At 44.2% G+C, this 21,027-nt stretch overlaps 1 protein-coding gene across 1 annotated transcript in view; it reads left to right on the top strand.

Annotated features, from left to right (window-relative positions):
- Positions 1 to 2,203: 2,203 nt before the first annotated feature.
- Positions 2,204 to 21,027, top strand: part of LOC123761552 (sacsin-like) — a 29,970-nt gene continuing 11,146 nt past the window's right edge. Inside the window, exons 1-2 of the mRNA XM_069312516.1 lie at positions 2,204 to 2,359; positions 10,200 to 10,508. Coding sequence (XP_069168617.1) covers positions 2,212 to 2,359; positions 10,200 to 10,508 — 457 coding nt within the window. The 5' untranslated portion in view covers positions 2,204 to 2,211. The remainder of the gene's footprint in view (positions 2,360 to 10,199; positions 10,509 to 21,027) is intronic.

A 21,027-nucleotide genomic window follows, 5' to 3' on the forward strand; every position in this document is an offset into this window, starting at 1 on the left:
CTTTGTTAATCTCTCTTCATATGACAGGTTTCTAATTTGGGGAATTAACTTTGTCATCCTACGCTGAGCACGTTCAAGTGAATTTATATCCATTTCATAGTATGGATATAATTATAATTTATAGTATGAATAAATCAATATAATTCATTCCTTTATTCTTAATTACATTATGAATCAGTTATTCACTCAATTAATATAACAGGTTCATAACACATTCATCAACATAGACCCCAACCCACACTCTAAATAATGTTTAAAATAACGAATGGAAAAAGTCTACTCATGGATGTCAACCAACAAACTCACACTAAACATAAGAAAGATCTTCTACGTCTTATTTAGAAGCAAATCAAAGGCAATTCAGCTTCAGATAGACAATGTTAACATCAGCAATAAAAATGATGGAAAGTTCCTTGGCCTATACCTTGACAAGAGACTCGACTTCAGCACCCACATTCAACACATAACCAAAAAGTCTCAAAAACGGTCCGTATGCTTTTCAAAATCAGATATTATGTTCCAATCTCTGCTCTCCTCTCATACTATGCGCTAATCTATCCCTATCTTACATACTGCATCTGTGCATGGGGGTTCAATCACTGCAAACTACCTCAAGCCCATCAGAACAATTACAAACTGTTTTCAGAAAACACACAGCCCCCTCTGTTTAAATCCCTAAACATGCTAAACATAAACTCACTCCACACATTCTCTTGTGACATTTACACGTACAAAACCTTGTTCCTAAATGCTAATCCTGATCTGAGACAGATGTAATCTCTTCCTTGACAGATGTACAAGTAGAACCTATAATCATAGATTATAGGTTCTATTATAGGTAATAGAACCTATAATCACCACACCAGAAATAAATATCTCTTTGATATCCCCAGAGTGAAAATAAATTTGTGCAAACACTATGCAAATAAAGAGACCTAGTCTATGGACCTCACTCCCTAGCCTAAAAAGCTGTCCAACCTATGCCTTATTCAAAAATAAAACCAAAATGTACCTAATTTCATCCTCATAATTTTGGTCTTCAAACTCTCGCTGTATCATGTGCTACCCACTCCCCAAATATGTGCCTAAGGCATGCAACTTCACCATTGCAGTCACTGCTATCAACTTATATCCTGGTTGTTATGTTGGACGCATATCTTACTACAATGTACCTATTAACAATCTTCAAATTTTGCTACAATGTACGTATTAATTTTCCTCAAATTTTCTTACAATGTACCTGTTAATATTCTTAAAAATTTGCTACAAATCACCTACTTAAAATTATCTGTAAGATTAAGGACCTGTCCGAAACGCTATGCATGTTAGTGGCTTTACAAGAATGTAAAAACATCAATGCTATGTACTCTCATAAACTCAATGTACCTTCTTGTATATATATATATATATAATTAAATAAATAAATAACTAAATAAATAAATAAGTTTGTTAGCTGTTAGCCAAAGATAGACTTTTATGGGTTCAGTATTCACTATGTCATTCACAGTAAGAGGGTGGAACTGGAGAAAATGAAGGTAGTGTAATCAGCAGACAGAGTTGGCTTGTGGTGTTGAGAGGCATTAGGAAGGTTATTGATGTAAATGAGAGAGGAGAGGACCAGGTACACTGCCCTGTGGAACACCAATGTTAGTTAGTACGGTGGGAGAAGTAGCGTCAGTCACAGAGACATACTGGAACCTGTCACTAAGGTAAGACTATATGGACTATGGTGACTATGGCGTCACCTCTGACTCCACGGTGTTCCAGTGTAATAAAAAAGGTTATTGTGGTTAGCGGTGTCAGAAGCCTTCCGAAAATCAACAAATAAACCTACAGGGTTTATTTGCTGACTTGAACTTTCGTCAAGCGCTGCATGTAATAAGTTAATCATACTAAACAGTGCATCTTTGTTGCTTTTATGGGAGTCTAAACCAATTTTGGCAAGTGCTAAGTATATTATATCTTGCTAGATAGGAGAAGAGTTTTATAGGAATAGAGCTAGATAGGAGAAGAGCTTTATAGGAGTAGAGCTAGATAGGAGTAGGGATAACTCTTCCATTTTTTTAGAAATCAGGGAAGGTTCAGAGTTCAACTGGTTTGCTGTAGAGCAATGTAATGGCCGGAGGTAAACTTCTTGAGGCTTTTATGTGGTGTACCATTATGGTTTACACTATATTCAATGTATTCTCTTTTGAACAGGTAGAAGGCTGTATGATGAAGCCAGAGGAGGTTCTAACATATGAGTGCCTGACCTCTTGTCCACCGCATGTCTACACCACTGTCAAAGACTTCCTCATAGAGCAAAAATTACCTCTTGCTTCTGTGCCTAGAACTATCCTCACCTCACTTGATTCAGTTGGTAAGTTGCCTAATTATATTTTTATATGTTAATTTTAGATAAAAAATTATGGTATCACACACTAATGGGCAGCAAACAGCTACAAATTAAAATACATGTATTTCTGGAGAATCTTAAATTTTAAGTCTTTAAAATCACAAATCATAAGTATCACTTTAGGATAAACAGAACTGTCCTTCAAAATAACACAACATGTTTAGTTTTAATGAGAGAATCCAAGGCTAATTAAGCTACAAAATATATAACTATCTGTACCCGGCCACGCGTTGCTGTGGCTCAGCAACGCGTGTGCGTTACTGAGCCACAGCAACCTTCCCTGTCCCCCAGTCCTCCCCACCATTCCCCCCTCACCTCCCCTCGTCCTCCCAACCATTCTCCTCTTCCCCGTCCCCTCCTCCTCCCCACCATTCCCCCCATCCTCCATCTCTTTGCCCTCCCCACCATCTCCCACTCCCCCGTCCCCTCGTCCACCCAACCATCCCCCCCCCCATTCCCCTAAGTCCTCCCCCACCATCTCCCACTCCCCTTGTCCTCCCTACCATTCTCCATTCCCATGTCCCCACCATCACCAACTCCCCCATCCTCCTCCTCCTCCTCCCCACCATTCCCCACTCCCTCGCCCGATTCATTCCCAAATGATCTCATGTTCCCATCTGAAAATTGGAAACATAAAATTATCTGTATTCCCATCACTGAAATATAAGAAAAAGATTTAAAAACTAAATGAAAAACAATGACAAATTATAAAAAAATAAACCACACTCACAAAATGAGCGGTATGTGTTGGGATCGAACTGTCGACAACCCAACACATTTAATTTAGGTTTATTCTGAGTGTTTATCTTATGTTTCGTTGTACTATAACGGGGTACGTTAATCTGATCAGGTGTCAGCCTCAGCCGGACCTGTTGTCAGGTGCGACACACTTTGTGCTGAGGGTCTGACAAAGGACAAGAAAATAAGATTGTATAAACTTCATCATGGATATATTCAGATATATCTCGATCCACATTTTATTACAATATATTACATGTATATATGTTAAGGCATTGTACATAAGTACAGTTATATATATATATATATATATATATATATATATATTATATATATATGTCGTACCTAGTAGCCGGAACGCACTTCTCAGCCTACTATGCAAGGCCCGATTTGCCTAATAAGCCAAGTTTTCATGAATTAATTGTTTTTCGACTACCTAACCTAACCTAACTTTTTCGGCCACCTAACCTATAAAGATAGGTTAGGTTAGGTTAGGTAGGGTTGGTTAGGTTCGGTCATATATCTACGTTAATTTTAACTCCAATAAAAAAAAATTGACCTCATACATAATGAAATGGGTAGCTTTATCATTTCATAAGAAAAAATTAGAGAAAATATATTAATTCATGAAAACTTGGCTTATTAGGCAAAAAGGGCCTTGTATAGTAGGCTGAGAAGTGCATTCTGGCTACTAGGTACGATATATATATATATATATATTATATATATATAGACAGAGACTGCGACCATGAAATGGTCGTCTCCTGTCCGATTGGTCTTCCCACTTATAGATCATCCACTTGTCCGTAATTAGGACCACTATTCGGACACTGTGTGTTACCTCAACGCCTCTAACTATCAATGACGGTGCTTCCACGACCTCAGACACGTTTACCATGCCGCTAGGTCCTCACGTCCGTTTCCTTTGGTGAGGGTGGAGCATACTGGAACAGTTTGGGTCAGTTGGTCAAACATCCGAAAGCGACGACAGCATGTTGACTGAATGAAGGGGAGTAGATGTCTGTTTTTCCACATGCTCCGGCCAGCACTCGTTACCTCGCCGGTGGTTCTGATTGGCTAACAGAAATTCCCGCCACCGGACGAGTCATACCGTGCTGACAGTTAACGACCTCCATGATCGTTAACTTCGTTCTTCCTGTAATAATGAACGTATTTCTATTAAATAACCGTGCCTTTATGCGATGAAATAACACGATACGATATATCGTAACATATGGTAAACAACACAGCTCAATTCCAACACAATGTCACTCAAAATAATTAAATCAAAATGAAATAAATCGAAATCTATGAAATTCAATTTATCAATGAAATCGGAAACCTTAAAAATGGAATCGTAACCATATTTACTATAGCATATCTTGCTCTTACATGCAACAGATGGCGCTGTTTAAAAAAAAACTAGTTTTTTCCTGTCACAGGTTAATCATGTTCATAGTACTTATATGAAAACATGCGCCTATTCGAGTGCAAAGCTGTGTGAAACTTTCAAAGCAATCGGTGATGAACTTTCGGAGATTAGCGATTTTGAACAAATGAACATTTACATTTTTATTTATATAGATTTCAGTTAGTAATTGATTGTATATTTGGACTTCGTTTAATTTCTCTTGAGCAGTTGACATCAATTATGTGCTGCTCATATGCAAGACAAAATATTTTTCTCAAAATACTCATGAATTCTTTCACAGCTTCAGAGTTTGTCTAAATTCTTGTTTATTATTATTGGGAGCACAGCATAGAGACGACACATGAGTGGGCTGATGGAGCACAGCATAGAGACGACACATGAGTGGGCTGATGGAGCACAGCATAGAGACGACACATGAGTGGGCTGATGGAGCACAGCATAGAGACGACACATGAGTGGGCTGATGGAGCACCGCATAGAGACGACACATGAGTTGGGCTGATGGAGCACAGCATAGAGACGACACGTGAGTGGGCTGATGGAGCACAGCATAGAGACGACACATGAGTGGGCTGATGGAGCACAGCATAGAGACGACACATGAGTGGCTGAGCACAGCATAGAGACGACACGTGAGTGGGCTGATGAGCACAGCATAGAGACGACACATGAGTGGGCTGATGGAGCACAGCATAGAGACGACACATGAGTGGGCTGATGGAGCACAGCATAGAGACGACACATGAGTGGGCTGATGGAGCACAGCATAGAGACGACACATGAGTGGGCTGATGGAGCACAGCATAGAGACGACACATGAGTGGGCTGATGGAGCACAGCATAGAGACGACACGTGAGTGGGCTGATGGAGCACAGCATAGAGACGACACATGAGTGGGCTGATGGAGCACAGCATAGAGACGACACATGAGTGGGCTGATGGAGCACAGCATAGAGACGACACATGAGTGGGCTGATGGAGCACAGCATAGAGACGACACATGAGTGGGCTGATGGAGCACAGCATAGAGACGACACATGAGTGGGCTGATGGAGCACAGCATAGAGACGACACATGAGTGGCTGATGGAGCACAGCATAGAGACGACACATGAGTGGGCTGAGCACAGCATAGAGACGACACGTGAGTGGGCTGATGAGCACAGCATAGAGACGACACATGAGTGGGCTGATGGAGCACAGCATAGAGACGACACGTGAGTGGGCTGATGGAGCACAGCATAGAGACGACACGTGAGTGGGCTGATGGAGCACAGCATAGAGGACGACACGTGAGTGGGCTGATGGAGCACAGCATAGAGACGACACATGAGTGGGCTGATGGAGCACAGCATAGAGACGACACATGAGTGGGCTGATGGAGCACAGCATAGAGACGACACATGAGTGGGCTGATGGAGCACAGCATAGAGACGACACATGAGTGGGCTGATGGAGCACAGCATAGAGACGACACATGAGTGGGCTGATGGAGCACAGCATAGAGACGACACATGAGTGGGCTGAGCACAGCATAGAGACGACACGGAGTGGGCTGATGAGCACAGCATAGAGACGACACATGAGTGGGCTGATGGAGCACAGCATAGAGACGACACGTGAGTGGGCTGATGGAGCACAGCATAGAGACGACACGTGAGTGGGCTGATGGAGCACAGCATAGAGACGACACGTGAGTGGGCTGATGGAGCACAGCATAGAGACGACACATGAGTGGGCTGATGGAGCACAGCATAGAGACGACACATGAGTGGGCTGATGGAGCACAGCATAGAGACGACACATGAGTGGGCTGATGGAGCACAGCATAGAGACGACACATGAGTGGGCTGATGGAGCACAGCATAGAGACGACACATGAGTGGGCTGATGGAGCACAGCATAGAGATGACACATGAGTGGGCTGATGGAGCACAGCATAGAGACGACACATGAGTGGGCTGAGCACAGCATAGAGACGACACGTGAGTGGGCTGATGAGCACAGCATAGAGACGACACATGAGTGGGCTGAGCACAGCATAGAGACGACACATGAGTGGGCTGATGGAGCACAGCATAGAGACGACACATGAGTGGGCTGATGGAGCACAGCATAGAGACGACACATGAGTGGGCTGAGCACAGCATAGAGACGACACGTGAGTGGGCTGATGAGCACAGCATAGAGACGACACATGAGTGGGCTGAGCACAGCATAGAGACGACACGTGAGTGGGCTGATGAGCACAGCATAGAGACGACACATGAGTGGGCTGAGCACAGCATAGAGACGACACGTGAGTGGGCTGATGGAGCACAGCATAGAGACGACACGTGAGTGGGCTGATGGAGCACAGCATAGAGACGACACGTGAGTGGGCTGATGGAGCACAGCATAGAGACGACACGTGAGTGGGCTGATGGAGCACAGCATAGAGACGACACGTGAGTGGGCTGATGGAGCACAGCATAGAGACGACACGTGAGTGGGCTGATGGAGCACAGCATAGAGATGACACATGAGTGGCTGATGGAGCACAGCATAGAGACGACACATGAGTGGGCTGAGCACAGCATAGAGACGACACATGAGTGGGCTGATGAATAAAAGGGGCACACGAGTAGGCTTGAATCTAAAGATTTCTTTAGATTCAATTTCTTCTTCAATTCATCAACTATATCTGATCTCATATGGTGTTAAGAGCTTCCCCATTAACTAATTTCTGTATTATCCATATTATCCCCAAAATGCCTTGCATATTTTGGGCAGACAATGCACTTGTCTTACCTATGAATCCTCCACTGTTGTATCTAATGTATGTTTCGACTTTTGCTTAAGTAAGCATTATTATTTTATTATAAAGAGACACATGAGTAGGTTTGAAAATGAAGAGGAACATGAGTGACTGTACATAAAGAGGAACATGAGTGAGTCTGTACATAAAGAGGAACATGAGTGAGCCTGTACATAAAGAGGAACATGAGTGAGTCTGTACATAAAGAGGAACATGAGTGAGTCTGTACATAAAGAGGAACATGAGTGAGTCTGTACATAAGAGGAACATGTGTGAGCCTGTACATAAAGAGGAACATGTGTGAGCCTGTACATAAAGAGGAACATGTGTGAGCCTGTACATAAAGAGGAACATGAGTGAGTCTGTACATAAAGAAGAACATGAGTGAGCCTGTACATAAAGAGGAACATGAGTGAGTCTGTACATAAGAGGAACATGAGTGAGTCTGTACATAAAGAGGAACATGAGTGAGTCTGTACATAAAGAGGAACATGTGTGAGCCTGTACATAAAGAAGAACATGAGTGAGCCTGTACATAAAGAGGAACATGAGTGAGTCTGTACATAAAGAGGACATGTGTGAGCCTGTACATAAAGAGGAACATGAGTGAGCCTGTACATAAAGAGGAACATGAGTGAGTCTGTACATAAAGAAGAACATGAGTGAGTCTGTACATAAAGAGGAACATGTGTGAGTCTGTACATAAAGAGGAACATGTGTGAGCCTGTACATAAAGAAGAACATGAGTGAGCCTGTACATAAAGAGGAACATGAGTGAGTCTGTACATAAAGAGGAACATGTGTGAGCCTGTACATAAAGAGGAACATGAGTGAGCCTGTACATAAAGAGGAACATGAGTGAGTCTGTACATAAAGAGGAACATGAGTGAGTCTGTACATAAAGAGGAACATGTGTGAGCCTGTACATAAAGAGGAACATGAGTGAGCCTGTACATAAAGAGGAACATGAGTGAGTCTGTACATAAAGAGGAACATGAGTGAGTCTGTACATAAAGAGGAACATGAGTGAGTCTGTACATAAAGAGGAACATGAGTGAGTCTGTACATAAAGAGGAACATGAGTGAGTCTGTACATAAAGAGGAACATGTTGTGAGCCTGTACATAAAGAGGAACATGAGTGAGTCTGTACATAAAGAGGAACATGTGTGAGCCTGTACATAAAGAGGAACATGAGTGAGTCTGTACATAAAGAGGAACATGAGTGAGTCTGTACATAAAGAGGAACATGAGTGAGTCTGTACATAAAGAGGAACATGAGTGAGTCTGTACATAAAGAGGAACATGAGTGAGTCTGTACATAAAGAGGAACATGTGTGAGCCTGTACATAAAGAGGAACATGAGTGAGCCTGTACATAAAGAGGAACATGTGTGAGCCTGTACATAAAGAGGAACATGAGTGAGCCTGTACATAAAGAGGAACATGTGTGAGCCTGTACATAAAGAGGAACATGAGTGAGTCTGTACATAAAGAGGAACATGAGTGAGTCTGTACATAAAGAGGAACATGAGTGAGTCTGTACATAAGAGGAACATGAGTGAGTCTGTACATAAAGAGGAACATGAGTGAGTCTGTACATAAAGAGGAACATGAGTGAGTCTGTACATAAAGAGGAATATGAGTGAGTCTGTACATAAAGAGGAACATGAGTGAGTCTGTACATAAAGAGGAATATGAGTGAGTCTGTACATAAAGAAGAACATGTGTGAGCCTGTACATAAAGAGGAACATGAGTGAGCCTGTACATAAAGAGGAACATGTGTGAGCCTGTACATAAAGAGGAACACGTGTGAGTCTGTACATAAAGAGGAACATGAGTGAGCCTGTACATAAAGAGGAACATGTGTGAGCCTGTACATAAAGAGGAACATGTGTGAGCCTGTACATAAAGAAGAACATGTGTGAGTCTGTACATAAAGAGGAACATGAGTGAGTCTGTACATAAAGAGGAACATGTGTGAGCCTGTACATAAAGAGGAACATGTGTGAGCCTGTACATAAAGAGGAACATGAGTGAGTCTGTACATAAAGAGGAACATGAGTGAGCCTGTACATAAAGAGGAACATGTGTGAGCCTGTACATAAAGAGGAACATGAGTGAGTCTGTACATAAAGAGGAACATGAGTGAGTCTGTACATAAATAGGAACATGTGTGAGCCTGTACATAAAGAGGAACATGTGTGAGCCTGTACATAAAGAGGAACATGAGTGAGTCTGTACATAAAGAGGAACATGAGTGAGCCTGTACATAAAGAGGAACATGTGTGAGCCTGTACATAAAGAGGAACATGAGTGACTCTGACATATTAAATAGTTCTCCGTTAAAAGCTTTGGAAATTTAAAAGGGGCAGCTTAGTAAAATTCTCAGTTGCAACTGTAAGACCAAATTAATTTAATATTTCACTGCGTCGGGGAGGGGGGGGGCAGGAAGCAAGTTTATACATACAGTACATGTTGGGGTTATATCGAGCCCCCCCCCCCCCCCCTCCAGGGTCAGTGTACTGACCCCGCCCCCCCCCCCCCCCCCCCAGGATGCATCCCACAACAAGCTGACTGACTCCTGAGTACCTACTTACTGGTAGGTGGACAGGGGCAAGAGGTGACAGGAATCATGCACAACCATTTCTGTCCCACGCGGGTTTCGAACACGGAATTCTCGATTGAGTCGAGAGCGAACCCGACTGTACTTCCGGAACCATTAAATATATATTTATGGTGTTTCTTAATTTTGTTTATGTGGATAAATATGTACAAATAGTACATATAGACGTACATGTTCAATACAAATTTCTAATTAAGTTTTTAATAATTTCAGAGTCTTCCCCGGCAACAGTGACTCCCCAAGTGTTGAGGAATAACCTGAGAACATTGAAGTCAATCAGAGGAAACTGGAATCGAGCTCACCTGCTGGAGTATGCCATCTCAGACGAGAATTATAGCGATCTTGAGGGAATTCCTCTCCTGCCCTTGAACAATGGGACTTGGGCAACATTCTCACGAACTGGTAGTTCAGTTTATGTCTGTGGAGAAAATGCTGAGGCTTTCTTAGGTTTGGAAGATCAGATCCTCAGCACACATCTTTCTACAGAAGTTGTCCAGTGTTTGCAGGAGACAGCACAGGCAGGTAAGTGCACCCACGAGTCTTAATGAAGAATCTCATTCTTCAAATTCTTAGTTGGGAGTATTTTCTTCTTGATATTCTCCTTAATCTGTTAAAAACTTGGAGGTATTTGAATTTGTACAACAGGTAGAGCAGTGACAGTTTTTGCTAGTGAGTCTGTCTTTTCATTACTATGAATGCCAATGTTACTTGGTATCCAATTTAGGGGGATTGACAGCCCTAGATTGTATGCTGCTTTTATATATGTAGGATTTATGTGATGAGTTGTATATTATCTCTCTGCTGGCTTGATAATAATGCCTGGAGCGAAGATTTAGAGTCAGTATGAATGATGACATCATGTAAATTATTCTTAATTGTATAATTTATGGGTTCCTTCAGGGCATATAATTCTGTTTGCAATGTTGAGCACCCACTATTCATGCTCCAGTAAGTGATTGAGTGATCCAATTACAATTAAAGTGGAGGGGGGAAGACGTACCGTGGCGCTCCGTTAAAATCGTGACATTAACCGGGATTCTTAGGACTACTGCCGTGGATTACTGATTACAGACATAACAAAGTGCATAGTGACCCGCTGGAAATTGAAAATAGTCATTAACAATAGAACTTTGTGTTAAATAGAGAATAAACGGGAGACCGCGTGTGAGCCAGTGAACGAGGCTTTGTGTACATGCGTGTATTAGGAAAAATAAAAAAATAGTGAACGGTGATTCGTGGAACAGTGAAGTGGAACGGGTATCACAACAACATATAAGTTGGAAGTGAAGGAAAATCGTGCATAGAATATTATAAATATAAAATACTAGAAATATAGAATAGTGGCAAGAGGCGGCATCAGTGGTTATAAATCGGGTAACTGGAAAACTGGTGACATCAACCTGGGACAACAAGAGGTCACCTGTACCGACCGGGGATCAGCCTCGCTACCCTACGCTAAGTACCTGCCATAAAGTTTGAACAAAATAACATACATAATATTACTAATATACGGTATACATATAATATTATAAATATTAAACATATAAATATATATACATATAATTTTGTAAAGAGTTAAAGGACTGACATCAACAAGTGATCCATACAGTGAACCTCAAATACAACAACGTGTCAACTGTACAGCCTCTGGGACCCTCACCCTCGACCGTGCGATAAGTACTGACCATACAGTAGAACAAATAAACATATATATTGTTACAAATATACAATATACATATAATATTATAAATATATAGATATATACAACAAAACAAGGCAAAATGGGAGTAAATAAACAAATTTGTGGCCACTGTAACAACTCCTTAAAGACGAAGGTAACGGGAATTGAATGTTATATCTGTAAGACTAGATTCCATTCGGCTTGTACAGGAGTGAGTAACACTACGGCACTGAGAGCTGGCCACTTGCTCTGGGTGTGTAAAAATGACCTGCCAGCTTGGAATATCCTAAAAAACCTTCTAGATAACATGACGCATGATCGGAAAACATCATTCATTGGAAGCCTGCCAGCCATCCAGAAGGAGTGAGAAAGGAACAACAATTCTAATATACCAGGGGCGGAGGCTATAGTCAGGGATGAAACTGAGGCTGAAACTCAGGAAGTTGTAAACTCTGACTCAGTAGGCCCAGATGTAGATGACAGTAAACTAGAAAGTGTACCAGACAGCACTGACAGCTCAATAGGTACAGACACTACGACGGTTCCCGATAGAGCAATTCAGAACAGAAGGACAGACTTATGCAAATTCTATGCAAAGGGCATATGCAGACATAGATATGCTGGTAATAAGAAAGGATTAGAATGTAGTTACCAACATCCCCAAAAATGTTTAAATATGCTTAGGAAAGGTGAGTGTCGATTTGGATCAATATGTAGGTTTTTCCATCCTGACATGTGCCAAACCTCACTGGAGGACAGAAAATGCTATGACCTCAGCTGCCCACACTTTCACGTGAAAGGCACGGAACGCTACATAAAGAGTGGCAAGCAGGATAATGAATTTGGAGGAAACTCTATAAATTTTTTATACCAGACCGACAGAGAATTCAAAAGGAGCAGCATGGAGAGTGTATGGAACTGGATGCCAGATCCACTTGCATTCCAGAATTACAGATACAATTACCCACCGAAAGGGAACTACAACTACGACAGACAACTGCCTTACAACAATCAGTACTGGTCAGAACAAACTCATTATGTCCAAGCATAATGGGCTTGCCGAAAAAGTCTCCCATTCAAACTATCACTAATAGAGTAACCTCATTCATCTTTGCCAACATACAAGGACTGTAAACAAGAACAAACAACAAAGTACAGTTCATAAATGGCCTCACGGAGTCAAAAGCAGTATTTGGAGCTTTCACAGAAACCCATGCAGGGGAATTCTTAGACAGTGAGATCCGGATTCCAGGATATAACCTATACAGGTGTGATAGGAAAATTAGGTCACATGGATGAGTGGGTCTGTATATTAGGGAAGACCTTGTATGCTCGGAGCTCCTAAAGGTTACAAATGAGGTGGTAGAAGTACTGGGATTAAAAATAGAGAAAATAAATTTAGTGATTATTCTAATATACAAAATAAATATATAAAATAAATAATATATAAAAATAAAGAAAAACCCAAAATATTTCTTCTCATATGCGAAATCAAAAGCAAAAACCACTGTCAGTATTGGACCTATTCGTACAAGTGAAGGTTCATACACGGAGGATGACAAAGAAATTAGTGAAATCCTAAAAAAGCAGTATGAGGACATGTTTAGCACTCCAATAAACAACATGAAGGTGGAAGATCCAGACATTTTCTTTATGCGGGATATTCAAACCCCGGTAAATATAACTGATATAAACACGAGCGCACTAAATTTTGAAAGAGAAATTGAAAATATGCCCATGCACTCGGCCCCAGGTCCAGACTCATGGAATTCAATATTTATAAAGAAATGCAAAGTGCCGGTAGCACAGGCACTCAGTATAGTGTGGAGGAAGAGCTTGGACACGGGGGAGATACCAGATGCACTTAAAGTAGCAGACATAGCCCCTCTATACAAGGGAGGGATCAAAGCATTGGCAAAGAATTATAGATCAGTTGCACTAACATCGCACATCATAAAAGTATTTGAGAGAGTGATTAGGAGTCAGGTCACCAATTTCATGGAGACCAATGACCTTCACAACCCAAGCCAACATGGATTTCGAGCGGGAAGATCGTGCCTCTCACAGCTACTTGACCACTACGACAAAGTCACTGAGGCATTAGAAGAAAAACAGAATGCTGATGTGATATACACGGACTTCGCAAAGGCTTTCGATAAATGTGACCATGGCGTGATAGCACACAAAATGAAGTCAATGGGAATAACCGGTAAAGTAGGACGCTGGATACTCAGTTTTCTGTCAAACAGGACTCAGCGAGTAACGGTCAACCATATAAAAATCTAGTCCAAGTGCGGTTAAAAGCTCTGTACCTCAGGGTACAGTCCTTGCACCGCTACTTTTCCCTATTCTCATATCAGATATAGACAAAATACAAGTCACAGCTTCGTATCATCCTTTGCAGATGACACAAAAATCAGTATGAAAATTACCTCGGCTGAAGACATTGAAAAACTTCAAGCTGATATTAATAAAGTTTTCGACTGGGCATCAGAAATAACATGATGTTTAACAGTGATAAATTTCAGGTACTCAGGTACGGTAAAAATGAGGACCTTAAACATAATACAGAGTACAAAACACAATCAAATGTACCCATAGTAGGAAAACAGCATGTAAAGGATTTGGGAATAATAATGTCTGATGACCTAACGTTTAAGGAGCATAACCAAGCAAATATTGCGACAGCCAGAAAAATGATAGGATGGATTACGAGAACTTTCAAATCCAGGGATCCCATCACAATGGTGTACTCTTCAAGTCACTTGTGTTGTCCCGTCTTGAGTACTCACTTCCCCCTTCAGAGCAGGAGAGATTGCTGAAATAGAGGGAATACAGAGAACATATACGGCACGCATAGACGCAATAAAGCACCTAAATTATTGGGATCGTCTCAAAGCCCTCCAACTGTACTCACTAGAAAGAAGACGAGAGAGATATCAAATAATATACACCTGGAAGATACTGGAGGGCCAAGTACCAAATCTACACAGTAAAATAACAACGTACTGGAGTGAACGATATGGAAGAAAATGTAGAATAAAACCAGTGAAGAGCAGAGGTGCCATAGGCACAATCAGAGAAACACTGTATGAACATCAGAGTTCCACGGTTGTTCAACGTCCTCCCAGCAAGCATAAGAAATATTGCCGGAACAACCGTGGACATTTTCAAGAGGAAACTAGATTTATTCCTCCAAGGAGTGCCGGATCAACCGGGCTGTGGTGGGTATGTGGGCCTGCGGGCCGCTCCAAGCAACAGCCTAGTGGACCAAACTCTCACAAGTCAAGCCTGGCCTCGGGCCGGGCTTGGGGAGTAGAAGAACTCCCAGAACCCCATCAACCAGGTATCAACCAGTAAGCTTCATGGTTGTTAGTGTAAACTGTTGCCCCAGCAGAACCTCTTGTTTGATCAACTGATCCGTCTGTGAAGATGTGAGTCGTTGCAGGTCTTGAGATAGTTTCCATTTGTTGTTCTTTGACTGATTTGACACGCTTTTGCAGAGGGAGGAGCGTGCCCTTTGATTTTCCTTATCTACCAGGCAGCACAGTGTAGCTGGAGCATTGGCTAGCTCGAAGGCTTTTTCTAGGTCAAGAAAAATAAGGATTCCTGGTTAGTCATGATTTGATCCAGGAGGGAGGTAAGGCATTCTGTGGTTCCAACACCTTTTCTGTAACCAAACATATTTTGGTGCAGTGGATTTACTTTCGGGTCATTTCAATTAAGAGCTATTCTTTCAGCAGGTTTGGCCAGACAACTTGCTAATGGGATGGGTCTTGAATTTCCTGGGTCTTTGGGTTTTGAGATGGGAACTATAATTACACTGTTCCAAGAGAGTGGTCAAGTTCTTGTCACCCAAACTCTGTTGATGAAATTCAAGAAGGCTTCTTCACCCTTTTCTCCTAGCTTGGCCAGCATGTTGTAAGTGATTTTGTCCTCACCTGGAGCTGTATTTCTAGTTTTTTTTGTAGCTCTTCTGATTGAGTTCTTTCAGCTTGAAAGGTTGGTCTAGTTCGTCAGATAAGGCTAAATCATCGTTCATGTTTTGCCATCATGCTGCTTGAAATCGTTGTTGGTGAGTCAGAATTGCTTCAGGAAGTTGAGAGGAATTGGCTCTTGAAGCAAATAGATTTGCTAAACTTCCTGCTTCTTGCTCTGAAGCAGATGATTCGCTATCGACTGCTTATATTACCAGTCCTACACCTCACCTGACCATCCTCTAGCAGGTTTGGGAAGAGATATTAACTCTACACATGATAAGAGGAATTAACTCTACATATGATAAGAGGAATTAACTATACATATGGGAAGAGGTATTAACTCTACAGATGGGAAGGAAGGGAAGTCTTAACCTCGTAGGCACCAGGGCAGTCTTAACACTGTAGGCACCAGGGCAGTCTTAACACTGTAGGCACCAGGGCAGTCTTAACACTGTAGGCACCAGGGCAGTCTTAACACTGTAGGCACCAGGGCAGTCTTAACACTGTAGGCACCAGGGCAGTCTTAACACTGTAGGCACCAGGGCAGTCTTAACACTGTAGGCACCAGGGCAGTCTTAACACTGTAGGCACCAGGGCAGTCTTAACACTGTAGGCACCAGGGCAGTCTTAACACTGTAGGCACCAGGGCAGTCTTAACACTGTAGGCACCAGGGCAGTCTTAACACTGTAGGCACCAGGGCAGTCTTAACACTGTAGGCACCAGGGCAGTCTTAAACACTGTAGGCACCAGGGCAGTCTTAACACTGTAGGCACCAGGGCAGTCTTAACACTGTTGGCGCCAGGGCAGTCATAACACTGAAGGCACCAGGGCAGTCTTAACACTGTAGGCACCAGGGCAGTCTTAACACTGTAGGCACCAGGGCAGTCTTAACACTGTAGGCACCAGGGCAGTCTTAACACTGTAGGCACCAGGGCAGTCATAACACTGTAGGCACCAGGGCAGTCTTAACACTGTAGGCATCAGGGCAGTCTTAACACTGTAGGCACCAAGGCAGTCATAACACTGTAGGCACCAGGGCAGTCTTAACACTGTAGGCACCAGGGCAGTCTTAACACTGTAGGCACCAAGGCAGTCATAACACTGTAGGCACCAGGGCAGTCTTAACACTGTAGGCACCAGGGCAGTCTTAACACTGTAGGCACCAGGGCAGTCTTAACCGCGTAGGCACCAGGGCAGTCTTAACACTGTAGGCACCAGGGCAGTCATAACACTGTAGGCACCAGGGCAGTCTTAACACTGTAGGCACCAGGGCAGTCATAACACTGTAGGCACCAGGGCAGTCTTAACACTGTAGGCACCAGGGCAGTCATAACAATGTAGGCACCAGGGCAGTCTTAACACTGTAGGCACCAGGGCAGTCATAACACTGTAGGCACCAGGGCAGTCTTAACACTGTAGGCACCAAGGCAGTCATAACACTGTAGGCACCAGGGCAGTCTTAACACTGTAGGCACCAGGGCAGTCTTAACACTGTAGGCACCAGGGCAGTCTTAACCGCGTAGGCACCAGGGCAGTCTTAACACTGTAGGCACCAGGGCAGTCTTAACCTCGTAGGCACCAGGGCAGTCTTAACACTGTAGGCACCAGGGCAGTCTTAACACTGTAGGCACCAGGGCAGTCTTAACACTGTAGGCTATAGGGCAGTTTTAACTCTGTAGCTACGAGAATAGTCTTAACACCACTGTAGGCACCAGTGCAGTCTTAACACTGTAGGCACCAGGGCAGTCATAATACTGTAGGCATCAGTGCAGTCTTAACACTCTAGGCTGAAGGGCAGTCTTAACACTGTTGGCACCAGTGCAGTCTTAACACTGTTGGCACCAGTGCAGTCTTAACACTGTTGGCACCAGTGCAGTCTTAACACTGTAGGCACCAGTGCAGTCTTAACACTGTTGGCACCAGTGCAGTCTTAACACTGTTGGCACCAGGGCAGTCTTAACACTGTTGGCACCAGGGCAGTCTTAACACTGTTGGCACCAGTGCAGTCTTAACACTGTAGGCACCAGGGCAGTCTTAACACTGTAGGCACCAGTGCAGTCTTAACACTGTAGGCACCAGGGCAGTCTTAACACTGTAGGCTGAAGGGCAGTCTTAACACTGTAGGCACCAGGGCAGTCTTAACACTGTAGGCACCAGGGCAGTCATAATACTGTAGGCATCAGTGCAGTCTTAACACTCTAGGCTGAAGGGCAGTCTTAACACTGTAGGCACCAGGGCAGTCTTAACACTGTTGGCACCAGGGCAGTCTTAACACCGTAGGCACCAGGGCAGTCTTAACACTGTTAGCACCAGGGCAGTCTTAACACTGTAGGCACCAGGGCAGTTTTAACACTGTAGGCACCAGGGATGTTTTAACACTGTAGGCACCAGAGCAGTCTTAACACTGTTGGCACCAGGGCAGTCTTAACACTGTTGGCACCAGTGCAGTCTTAACACTGTAGGCACCAGAGCAGTCTTAACACTGTTGGCACCAGTGCAGTCTTAACACTCTAGGCTCCAGAGCAGTCTTAACACTGTAGGCACCAGAGCAGTTTTAAACACTGTAGGCACCAGGGCAGTCTTAACACTGTAGGCACCAAGGCAGTCATAACACTGTAGGCACCAGGGCAGTCCTTAACACTGTAGGCACCAGGGCAGTCTTAACACTGTAGGCACCAGGGCAGTCTTAACCGCGTAGGCACCAGGGCAGTCTTAACACTGTAGGCACCAGGGCAGTCATAACACTGTAGGCACCAGGCAGTCTTAACACTGTAGGCACCAGGGCAGTCATAACACTGTAGGCACCAGGGCAGTCTTAACACTGTAGGCACCAGGGCAGTCATAACAATGTAGGCACCAGGGCAGTCTTAACACTGTAGGCACCAGGGCAGTCATAACACTGTAGGCACCAGGGCAGTCTTAACACTGTAGGCACCAAGGCAGTCTTAACACTGTAGGCACCAGGGCAGTCTTAACACTGTAGGCACCAGGGCAGTCTTAACACTGTAGGCACCAGGGCAGTCTTAACCGCGTAGGCACCAGAGCAGTCTTAACACTGTAGGCACCAGGGCAGTCTTAACCTCGTAGGCACCAGGGCAGTCTTAACACTGTAGGCACCAGGGCAGTCTTAACACTGTAGGCACCAGGGCAGTCTTAACACTGTAGGCTATAGGGCAGTTTTAACTCTGTAGCTACGAGAATAGTCTTAACACCACTGTAGGCACCAGTGCAGTCTTAACACTGTAGGCACCAGGGCAGTCATAATACTGTAGGCATCAGTGCAGTCTTAACACTCTAGGCTGAAGGGCAGTCTTAACACTGTTGGCACCAGTGCAGTCTTAACACTGTTGGCACCAGTGCAGTCTTAACACTGTTGGCACCAGTGCAGTCTTAACACTGTAGGCACCAGTGCAGTCTTAACACTGTTGGCACCAGTGCAGTCTTAACACTGTTGGCACCAGGGCAGTCTTAACACTGTTGGCACCAGGGCAGTCTTAACACTGTTGGCACCAGTGCAGTCTTAACACTGTAGGCACCAGGGCAGTCTTAACACTGTAGGCACCAGTGCAGTCTTAACACTGTAGGCACCAGGGCAGTCTTAACACTGTAGGCTGAAGGGCAGTCTTAACACTGTAGGCACCAGGGCAGTCTTAACACTGTAGGCACCAGGGCAGTCATAATACTGTAGGCATCAGTGCAGTCTTAACACTCTAGGCTGAAGGGCAGTCTTAACACTGTAGGCACCAGGGCAGTCTTAACACTGTAGGCATCAGTGCAGTCTTAACACTCTAGGCTGAAGGGCAGTCTTAACACTGTAGGCACCAGGGCAGTCTTAACACTGTAGGCATCAGTGCAGTCTTAACACTCTAGGCTGAAGGGCAGTCTTAACACTGTAGGCACCAGGGCAGTCTTAACACTGTAGGCACCAGGGCAGTCATAATACTGTAGGCATCAGTGCAGTCTTAACACTCTAGGCTGAAGGGCAGTCTTAACACTCTAGGCTGAAGGGCAGTCTTAACACTGTAGGCACCAGGGCAGTTTTAACACTGTAAACACCAGGGCAGTCTTGGCACTGTAGGCACCAGGGTAGTTTTAACACAATTGTAGGCACCAGGGCAGTCTTAACACTACTGTAGGCACCAGGGCAGTCTTAACACTGTTGGCACCAGGGCAGTCTTAACACTGTAGGCACCAGGGCAGTCTTAACACCAATGTGGGCACCAGGGCAGTCTTAACACTGTTGGCACCAGGGCAGTCTTAACACCAATGTGGGCACCAGGGCAGTCTTAACACTGTAGGCACCAGGGCAGTCTTAACACTGTTGGCACCAGGGCAGTCTTAACACCGTAGGCACCAGGGCAGTCTTAACACTGTTAGCACCAGGGCAGTCTTAACACTGTAGGCACCAGGGCAGTTTTAACACTGTAGGCACCAGGGATGTTTTAACACTGTAGGCACCAGAGCAGTCTTAACACTGTTGGCACCAGGGCAGTCTTAACACTGTTGGCACCAGTGCAGTCTTAACACTGTAGGCACCAGAGCAGTCTTAACACTGTTGGCACCAGTGCAGTCTTAACACTCTAGGCTCCAGAGCAGTCTTAACACTGTAGGCACCAGAGCAGTTTTAACACTGTAGGCACCAGGGCAGTCTTAACACTGTAGGCACAAATGCAGTCTTAACACTGTAGGCACCAGGGCAGTCTTAACACTGTTGGCACCAGGGCAGTCTTAACACTGTTGGCACCAGGGCAGTCTTAACACTGTAGGCACCAGGGCAGTCTTAACACTGTAGGCACCAGGGCAGTCTTAACACTGTAGGCACCAGGGCAGTCTTAACACTGTAGGCACCAGTGCAGTCCTAACACTGTAGGCACCAGGGCAGTCTTAACACTGTATGCACCAGGGCAGTCTTAACACTGTAGGCACCAGGGCAGTCTTAACACTGTAGGCACCAGGGCAGTTTTAACACAAATGTGGGCACTAGGGCAGTTTTAACACCACTGTAGGCACCAGGGCAGTTTTAACACCACTGTAGGCACTAGGGGCAGTTTAACACCACTGTAGGCACCAGGGCAGTTTTAACACAAATGTGGGCACTAGGGCAGTTTTAACACAAATGTGGGCACTAGGGCAGTTTTAACACCACTGTAGGCACTAGGGCAGTTTTAACACCACTGTAGGCACCAGGGCAGTCTTAACACTGTAGGCACTAGGGCACTCTTAACACTGTAGGCACCAGGGCAGTTTTAACACCACTGTAGGCACCAGGGCAGTCTTAACACCAGTGTGGGCACCAGGGCAGTCTTAACACCAATGTGGGCACCAGGGCAGTCTTAACACCAATGTGGGCACCAGGGCAGTCTTAACACCAATGTGGGC

This window comes from Procambarus clarkii, chromosome 1 (genome assembly GCF_040958095.1).
Source record: "Procambarus clarkii isolate CNS0578487 chromosome 1, FALCON_Pclarkii_2.0, whole genome shotgun sequence".
NCBI lineage: Eukaryota > Metazoa > Arthropoda > Malacostraca > Decapoda > Cambaridae > Procambarus > Procambarus clarkii.